This window comes from Alligator sinensis, unplaced genomic scaffold (assembly GCF_000455745.1).
Source record: "Alligator sinensis unplaced genomic scaffold, ASM45574v1 scaffold544_1, whole genome shotgun sequence".
Lineage (NCBI taxonomy): Eukaryota > Metazoa > Chordata > Crocodylia > Alligatoridae > Alligator > Alligator sinensis.
Genome location: NW_005841937.1, coordinates 208,245 through 218,301, shown reverse-complemented (window position 1 = coordinate 218,301; position 10,057 = coordinate 208,245). Strand labels below are relative to the sequence as shown.

The window sequence follows — 10,057 nt, the reverse complement described above, 5'->3', positions numbered from 1 at the left end:
TCGATGATCTATTGAGGTCCCTTCCGACCCTAGCATCTATGAATCTAAGAATCTATGAATTATGCCAGCAATTAGAACTGCCTGCCAGTCTGCAGGCAGCATATAGAATTTACCTTATGGAAAACTTTCATATACTAATGAAAGTATCATTGTGCCCTTTTATAAAACCATGTTGCATCTACACATTGAATACCGTACCCAGTTTTGGTCTCCACACCTGATAAAGAATATACAAGAACTAGAGGAGGTACAGAAAAAGGGGAACAAGGATGATTAGTGGTATGCAGGGGCTTCCACATGAGGAGAGGCTTAAGAGGCCAGGCCTATTCAATTTAGAAGAGAGATGCTTGAGGGGGGACACTATAAAGGTTTACAAAAGACTAAATGGCAAAGAGAAAGTAAATAGGGATTTATTATCTGCTTTCTCTTACAATGCAGAAACAGGGGGTCACAAAATGAAACTAGAAGATAGTAAGTTTTAAAATCAATGAAAGGAAGTTCTGTTTCACACAGTGTGTAATTCAAAGGTGGAACTCATTGCCACCAGATGTTGTGGAAGCTGACAGTTTAGCTAGATCCAAAAAGAGATTGAACAAATTCTTGGAGGAAAGGGGCATCAGTTGCTATTGAGCATGGGAGTTAGGGATATAGCCTCTGTATCAGAACTTCCTAGACCTTAAAAGTGAGAGAGAAACAGTGGAAAAAATCTTGGTCATACTCAGTTCACTCTCCCTTTCAGCATCCATCTCTGCCACAGTGGGCTTGTTGACATGAGACACTATGTCGCTGTAGCAGCAAGCTATTTGCTATGACAATGTAGCATCAGCTGGCACTAACAGTGATGCCCCCACTACTGCGCAGGAGGGTCAAAAACAACCCGTGCGTTGCCAGAACTGTGCAGTACCAGCAACTTTAGTGCTTGTAAGTACTAAATAACTGCACAGTACCAACTGCACAGTCAGGGGCACATGTAGGTGTGTCCTGTGTGACACAGGATGCCGCGCAAAAAGGACTTATGTTCTGACCCAGTAAATGGAAGTTCTTATGTTCTTAAAAGAAGTAATCAATTTATCCCAACATTTTCAATACAACCTTAAAGCTGGGCTCCTAGGGCATTTTTACATGTGTTGCCTGACACGGTGCTGGGCATTTTATTTAGTAAGCCACACTAATTAAAAGTGCCCACACGTCATGTGCGTCCCCACACTGAAGAAATGGTGGTGTGGCACTTTAAACTAAAGCTCATTTGGTGTGTTTTATTTCAAATTGCCGCACTGTTATTTTGTCAGCGTGGAGATGTGCAGCGACGTTGCTTAATGGAGTCTGCTTCGACTTGATGGATTTCCAGTGCATCAGAGCAGGCTCCCTGCATGTGTATAGGAGCCCTTTGCCCTCATTTAGTAGTCCATAAAAGTAGTCTAGAGTACTCTTCTCATTGCCATCAGAATCAATGAAATCTGAAAGGGCTCAGCACCTTTGAAAACTGGGCTATTTATTTATTTAGATATTAATATGGCTTAGTCACATGGGCTTGAAAAAGAATTGGTCTTAGTGTAGTCTGGTTCTTTAGATTCTACATTATATAATAATTATGTATTCATAACATATAATCAGAGTCAAAGGTCTGATCAAGTACAGCAGTTCACTGGGCTAATAGTGTGAAGGTACTGTAACCCCAATCAATTGTGAGTTTAACTGAGACAGTCAGGTGAGTGAGAAACTGGCTGCAGGATAGAACGCAGAGAGTCATAGCAACTGAATCTGTGTCATCCTGGCAAGAAGTGGGCAGTGGTGTCCCACAGGGGTCAGTGCTCAGTCTAGTACTTGTCAACATCTTTATTAACAGAAAGGCTGAGGGATCTGGAGCTCTTCAGCCTGAAGAAAAGAAAGCTGTGAGGCGACCTGGTAGCAGCTTACTGCTCCACTAGGGGAAGTCAGGTGAGTGAGAAACTGGCTGCAGGATAGAACGCAGAGAGTCATAGCAACTGAATCTGTGTCATCCTGGCAAGAAGTGGGCAGTGGTGTCCCACAGGGGTCAGTGCTCAGTCTAGTACTTGTCAACATCTTTATTAACAGAAAGGCTGAGGGATCTGGAGCTCTTCAGCCTGAAGAAAAGAAAGCTGTGAGGCGACCTGGTAGCAGCTTACTGCTCCACTAGGGGAATACATCAAGGGCTCCATGAGCAACTGTTCACTAGGGCACCCAAGGGGAAACCCAGGAGTAATGGCCACAAACTCCTGGAAGATCGATTCAGACTGAACATTAGGAAAAACTTCTTCAGAGTCAGGGTGTCCAGACTGTGGAATAAGTTCCCTCTAGAGGTGGTGCAATGACCTACCCTGGAAATCTTCAAAAGGAGACTAGACAGTCATCTTGCTGGGGTTACCTGATGCCCAGTTAACTTTCCTGCTTGGTGCAGGGAGCTGGACCCAATGATCTTCTGAGGTCCTTTTCAGCCTTACAATTTATGAATCTATGACTCTTGTGAGAGGAAACATGAATCAAGATAAGAGCATTCTACTTTATGAAGACAAGCTTTGTTGAATCAGATGCATACACAAACACCAAAACACTAAACTAACAACAACTTGAATAGTCCTGGTAAATATCCTTACAGTAAAATCCCTGTTATCCCACATTCTACAAGCCAGAATACTCTATTAATTGGAATTTCCAGCTGGCTGGCCAGAAGGGGGAAGGGATTGGGGAAAGCTTGCTCAAGTGGCCGTCGCACCTGGCATTCTCTTTTCATGCTGGATAACAGGGATTTTACTATAGTCACTTGTCAAGCAGGTTAGTCTGAGGCAGTGGCCAGTTGCCATGGGTTGTGCGGGTTGGATTTCCATGGCCAATCAAATAGTGAATCCCATTTGCTATTTGAAAATCTGTTGTTGGATTGCAGCATCTTTAGCAAAGGATAACCAAAGTTTTAGCTACTATCAGTAAATTAAAGCTCTTTCTGACTGCTTGTATTCTAGAGTCTTTCCTTATTATATTTTTACAGGGGAATTGCCAAGGCATGGAGCCAAGCTTATTTTGGAAAAGGTTCAGGCCCTGTGCTGCTGGATGAAGTGCGTTGTACAGGGAATGAACTATCAATAGAACAGTGCCCAAAGAGCTCCTGGCAAGAACACAACTGTGGCCACAAAGAAGACGCTGGTGTTTCCTGCACACCTCTTACAGGTAGTTCAGTCAGCAGGTATAATGCTAGGAGACAGTGACAAACCCAGAACTGAGAGACTTTGGAAAATAAATATCTTAGAATGCTTGTTGCTCTGCAGCCAAGAGGTGGAAAAGTTATGCTAGCCCTCTCTCATAGGAACAGCTGCATGCACATACAAAACTTGTAGGACAGAAGGTTTTTATTCAGTGTGACAAGGTTCTTTGGGTGAATCTGATATCTTTTATTGGACCAACGAAATAGTTGGAGAACAATTTTTAAGCAAGCTTTCAGGTTTAAAAACCCTTCGTCAGGCTAAGGAAGTTTCAGCAGTTGATGTGTGCTCTTCGGATGGATGGAATGTAAAGTAAAAAAGCCAGAGGCTGGGCTGGTATGCATACAAGACAGGCAGTCAGTGAAAATGTAGACTGAGGAGTCAATGGGTGAGAGAGAGGCTGGGTTGTGGGGAGAGAAGGGGGATGAATAGTGGAGAAGTACCTGGGAAGTCAGCTGTCAGGCAGGTTATAATATGTCATAAATCCAATGTCTATATTTAGTCCATGATTTTTAGTATCCAGGAGGCTGATGAAGTGGAGTTCAAAGGCTCGTCTCTGGGAAGTGTTTTGTAAGTTTCCTTTGAGAATCAGGACTGAGAGATTGGAGAGAGTGATTTTCTTGTGAGAAATGTGCCCCCACAGATAACTGGGTATTCCTGTCTTTGATAGATTTCCGGTGTGCATTCATTCTGGTGCGCAGTTGTTGTTTGGTCTCTCCTACATATTTTCCATCTGGGCATTTGGTGCACTGGATGAGATATATTACATTTCTGGAGGTGCAGCTTTAATATCCGGGAATGCTGATGGCTCTGTTGTGGGGTGTAGTAATTGTGGGGGTGGTGGAAATGTGTTGGCAGGTTTTGCATTTCTTGTCATGGCATGGTCTGGATCCATTTGGTGTGTTCTGGATCTGAGGAAGTTTGCTTCTGGTCATGAGGTTGGCAAGGTTCAGTGCTTGTTTGAAAGCTAGGATGGGTGGCCCTGGGAAGATCTCTTTAAGAATAGGGTCTCTTTCTATTATGGGTTGCAATTGTTTGAGGAATTTCCGTATGGGTTCTTTCAAATGTACAATCCCAATTGCCACCTCACCAATCTTAAAAAGGATTTCACCCAACAAGGACACTCCTTCAGAGAGATAGATCGCATGTTTGAAAGAGCCACCCAGATACCACGTGAAGAACTGCTGCAGTACAGAAGACCCTCCCCCACAACACACACACACAAATCGCACACTGGTGGTTATGACATATCACCCCTACCTCGAACCCGTACGGAAAATCCTCAAACAATGAACTCACACTGGAAATCTATCAAAGACACGAGTACCCAATTACCTGAACTCCACTTCATCAACCTCCTGGATACTAAAAATCATGGACTAAATATAGACATTGGATTTATGACACATTATAACCTGCCTGACATCTGACTCCCCAGGTACCTCTCCACTATTCATCCCCCTTCTCTCCCCTCCCCCCCCAACCTGTCTCTCACCCATTGACTCCTCAATCTACATTTTCACTGACTGCCTGTCTTGTATGCATACCAGCACAGCCTCTGGCTTCTTTACTTTTCATTCCATCCAGGAAAAGCACACACCAACTGCTGAAACTTCCTCAGCCTGACAAAGGGTTTTTGAACCCAAAAGCTTGCTTAAAAATTGTTCTCCAACTATTTAGTTGGTCTAATAAAAGATATCAGATTCACCCAAAGAACCTTGTCTGCCTATGTCCTTAGACCAACATGGCTACAATCTACACCCCTTTATTCAGTGTGAACTTTTAACCCCTCAGGAACCTATTAAGTAACTGATCCCCTTATCTCCTGTGAAGAAGAGATGAGATCCATGCATATGCCATTTGTATTTGTATTTTATCACTCATCAGTAACAAAAAATATTTTTGAGTAATGTGGCCATTATCAAAAGTTAGCATTTACCAACAACTGTTCTTTGGTGGCACAAAAAAAAATAGTGTTATGTTTACCAAAGTGGTATCTTAATTCCCACAGTGGCAAAATAACTGAATAAATAACCAAATAAATGTTGACTTGGAGTGTTGCTGTAGCCATGATAGTCCAGACAGTGTCTGAGAGGCAGGGATTTTTGGTGATATCTTTTATTGGATAAATATCTTACTCTTAAACTAGTAATAGAATGCACAAAAGGAAGTGTGGTGCCATAGAGAAACTCCGTATCCATTGAAATTGCACAATTAGAACTTTGCTCTGCTAACCATCATGTGACGGTTTGCAGGATTATTTGCTTCTCTGTGTGAAACCCTGGCCAGGCACATTGTTGTGGAGTTTTTTCATCTTCTGTTCAAACAAGAAATAGTGGCAAGAGTTAGATCTTGTAGCTTAATGGTGTGATCTTGTACAATAGATTTGAGGCTATCATCTCTTTTTTTATTGGGTGACAAGATAAGTGCACCTTGAAGACAACTGATTCTTGTTTTTTCTTACTTGTTAATGCCATAGATGGGGCAGTAAGACTAACAGGTGGAAAAGGCAGTCATGAGGGACGCTTGGAAGTGCATTACGGCGGCCAGTGGGGAACAGTCTGCGATGATGGGTGGACTGAGCTAAATACCCAAGTGGTTTGTCGGCAGATGGGATTTAAGTAAGAATTGTTTACATAATGCAACTAACCCTTTGTAGAATACTTCTGGCAGTATGGTCTATTGGATGTGCCAGGTTGCTTTTTTTACTTTATGTTTATTCAGTTTTGTATGGAATATGTTTTTAAATTGCACTGTACTATGCAACAGAATGCTAATCAAAACCCCCTAAACCTTTTTCATAAGTGCCTGTTTTCCGGCTTCCAACAACACTGGTACTTTGCTGTTCTATGTCAATTCAATTTAAAAAAAAATTTTAAATGACTAGAAAAAAAACCAACAACAGAGAGAAGGCTCCCATTGCCTTCCCCAGGCTTTGGATCAGGCCTTCTGTGAGAAGTGCTAATGGTAAGTATTCAGGACATGAGGAACATTTCTCCTTGATGTGAAAAGACCTTCATAGCTTTATGCTCCTAAATTTAAAAACAGACATGCTATTGGTTGCACCACCAACACACTACCTGGACCCTGACTGTCCTCTGCAAATTACCAGTAACTTCCACCCTCAACCTCTATGAGTATTGTCTATATGCTGCAGGAGCAAGATAAGGACTCTGAATTGTTGAAACAATATTACCTGAGGGCCTTGTGAAGTAAGCTGAAATCCATCAAACTCTACTCCCACTTCCTCTACTCTCTCAGATGATGATGGCCTCTTAAGAGAAAGATTGGAAAGCTTGTGTTCAGCCTGAGACTCAGCAGTCCCCTGCCCCCCACTGCCCTGTGCTGCACAGGGAGCTCTGCCACAAGCTCCCAGAGGCCCCAATTGCTGCTGCTACATCCAGTTAGTGCAGGGCTTTTTTTTTTTTAAAGCTCTGCACTCACTGGCTGCAGAGCATACGGATGACAGCATGCTGCCACTGCCGGCTGGGGCCAGCACCAGCACCCGAGTCTGCTTGGCACAGCCTGTGCTGAGCGCTGGGAAGAACCTAGTGCTGGTGCTGGCCCCAGCCTACAGCAGCAGCATGTTGTCATCCTGCACGCAGATCTGGGGACCCGTGCCCCCCGGGAGGGCTCCAGGTCTGTGCTGGACTCTTCCCGGGGGGTGTGGGCCCCCAGATCTGGATGTGGGATGACAGCAGGCTGCTGCTGCTGGCAAGTTGCTTTGAACAGTTTGAGATGCAGTTTCATAAAAAACTGTGCACCTATCTCCTTGAAACTTGGCAGGATTCATGCCCTCAGAAGAGGCTACCATCCCTGCAATTTTAATCTGAACAGGCAACAAATGACAAAGTTATAGGCATTTTAGTGCTTCCCCATTATAACCTATGGCTGAAACACTGAAACAGTATTGAAACTCTGAAACAGATTTGGCCAAATCAAAACAGGACAGTGATCTGAAATACCAGAATGAATCACTGTCCCTCTGAAACGCCGAAACCGAAATGAAACAGCTATTTTGTACAGCTGTAATAGACAGCTGCCAGGGACTTTAATGGATGCTGGACTTGCTTTTGCCAGTGGTAAATTTCCTGCCAGCTTTGGTGTTTTTGGTCTTATTTCAGAGCATTTTGGGACTGAAGTATCTTGTTTTTTATGCAGTACTGACAATAAATTATGCGTCTGTATGTCTTACACAGGTACGGAAAACATGCACTGGAAAAGTATTTTGAAGAGAGCAGTGGGCCTATCTGGCTGGATGATGTCAGTTGCTCAGGAAAAGAGTCAAATATTCTTCAGTGCTCAAAGAGGGAGTGGGGGAAACATGACTGCAGCCATCAAGAAGATGTGAGAATAATTTGCCACCCAGATAATGATGGCCACAGACTCTTACTGGGTAAAGCATTCTTAGTAGCTACAGTTTCTCCACGGTATAGATTCAAGCAGATGCATCCATTTCAAGGTTGATAAGAATCCAAATCTCTACTTCCTCTACTGCCTGCATGCCATTAGGTTGTCTCAGTCAGAATAAGTGTGCGTGCATATATGTATGTATAAAAAGATAAAGGAGGACTGCTCTTGGAGATTCTGCAAAGCAGTTATATTTCCTCCCATATGCAAAGCCTTTCTGAAGCATAAAGGAACAATGTGGATTTGTAATGTAACAAGTTCCAGAGCCACTGTAACTTAAATCTGTGCCTCCACAGGCCTTTCCTAATAGTATGCTTTCATGGAACACTATTAAAGTTGCAATGAACTACTTGTTTCATGTCATCAGGACACAGAGAAGAAAATTTACACTACAATGGATGTTTACCCTTCTCTGAAAAAATGAGATAAGTGAAATTGATGGTTTTCAGAGGCAGCCAATGAAAGCATTTAGGGATGGAGGGAACTGGGTTTATTTAATCTGGAGAAGAGAAGACTGAGAGGGGTTTTAATAACAGCCTTCAACTCCCTGAAGGGAGGTTCCAAAGAGGATGGAGCTGGACTGTTCAGTGGCGGCAGATGACAGAGCAAGGATCACTTGGTCTCAAGCTGCAGCAAGGGAAGTTTAGGTTAGATATTAGGAAAAGCTCTCTCACTAGGAGGGTAGTGAAACACTGGAACAGGTTACTGGGAGAGACTATGGACTCTCTCTGGAGGTTTTTAAGACCCAGCTAGACAAAGCAGGCTGGGATGATCTGGTTGGGGGTGGTCCTGCTTTGAGCAAGGGGTTGGAAAAGATGACCACCTGAGGTCCCTTCCAACAGTTATTTTCTATGATTCTATGTGGAAGGATTTCTGTGTTAGAGCAGTAAAACTTAGAAGCCCCAGTCCCTAACCAAAACCCCATTAAACTAACCACTGAACAAACCTAGAAGCCTCTATCCCAGTGTGCCCAACCCATTCAGCCCTGTAGACTAGATGAGTGGCACAGGGCTGATCAGCAAACAGTTTGGTACCTGGGGGTCCATGTGTAGGGCTGGTCTGTCAGCCCACATCCAAAGATGGGGTAATTAATGCTGCTTCCACTCCCCTGCTGTCAAATTTTCAGATGCATGGGGAGTCCCATGGGATAGGTGACATGGCACTGCAGCCTGACTCCAGCATGTGGTTCACAGAGCAGTGGTGTTCAACCTATCTCAGTCCCTTTATAATGAAATACAAAGAAAGAATGAAGTGACAGTGAGAAAATGAATAGGAAAGGACAGGAGAGAGAGTTAGAGATACAAACTAGGAAGGAGACATTTAATATTATGAGGAGGCAAAAATACATTAAATCTGAAAAACGAGCACACGGTTTTACAAGGTATCAAGGTCTGGAGCTTTATTAGGATTGAAAAAAAGATTAGACCTTGCAATAAATAATGTAACATGAATAGGAATATGTAAAACCATAATTGTTAGGTTACTCTTTAGGTAATAGAGCACAAAAGTACCAAAAGAGAGCTTGGTACTTACCAGTAACTCAGATTAGCTCATTAGCCTTTGTCAATTATTTTGGATTTGAATTTGGTAATTTTTTAATTATTGTCCATGTACCTAGATTTTTTTCAGTACAGAGCCATTCTTGGAGTCAAAATAGGCAACCAAAAAAGACTGTAGCTTTGTCTAGGCTCCTTATTAGCAGAATACTAATTGATTCCATACCATGAAGCCTTGTTGAAGGAAAACCCAGAAAGCAAGAGCACCCTTATATTCACCACCTTGCAATTAAAACTAAAGTGATAGCACAGATATAGCTGAGCCAAACTTTTAGTAACAGACAAAACAGTAAATAGATCATGAAGGGAAATATATTTTTTATTTTTAGCAGTAAATTGTAGTGGGTGCTAAAGATAAGGAGCCTTAGCATGGCTCAAGATCTATAGCATGATCTATAAAAAGTGATACAAGTATATGTACTTCAAGACACTATATATAGTGCATGGCAGGAGGTATGACTGTGGAATCAGGATTAGATCCCAATCGTGCTAAATTGCCAGTGCAGGAGGAGTCTTGGATCTGTCCACATGTTCTACTTAAGGCACAATAAGAACTAGCCACAAAGTTATTACACATTTTTGTTTGATTTCACCATTAATAGAATGAATGTGTGGCCGGGTAACTACTTAAGAGGTGGTTAACTGGTTAATCATGTCTTAAATCTAATGTCTGCCAATGGCCTCAGTTACTTGAACATACTTTAACAAATCCATTCAGTACAACGGAAGGTTTCCTGACCTGAAATAAGGACTGAGTATATTTCAGGTGCATTCAAAGGAGGAAAGATACTTTGGCCAAGGGTTTTTTATTTTTTTAAATAGAGTCCCTAAGAATAGGCTCCTCAATCTATACTTAGGTAACTAAGTAAGCAGCCT

The 10,057-nt window shown here is 42.6% G+C and overlaps 1 protein-coding gene across 3 annotated transcripts in view; it reads left to right on the top strand.

Moving 5' to 3' along the window:
• PRSS12 (serine protease 12) overlaps positions 1–10,057 on the top strand; it is a 75,835-nt gene that overhangs the window by 22,151 nt on the left and 43,627 nt on the right. For 2 of the 3 annotated variants that reach the window (XM_025199128.1, XM_025199127.1), the window contains exons 4-6: positions 3,005–3,183; positions 5,695–5,836; positions 7,415–7,611. In XM_025199128.1, coding sequence (XP_025054913.1) covers positions 3,005–3,183; positions 5,695–5,836; positions 7,415–7,611 — 518 coding nt within the window. The remainder of the gene's footprint in view (positions 1–3,004; positions 3,184–5,694; positions 5,837–7,414; positions 7,612–10,057) is intronic. The other variant, XM_025199129.1, reaches the window with a different exon arrangement.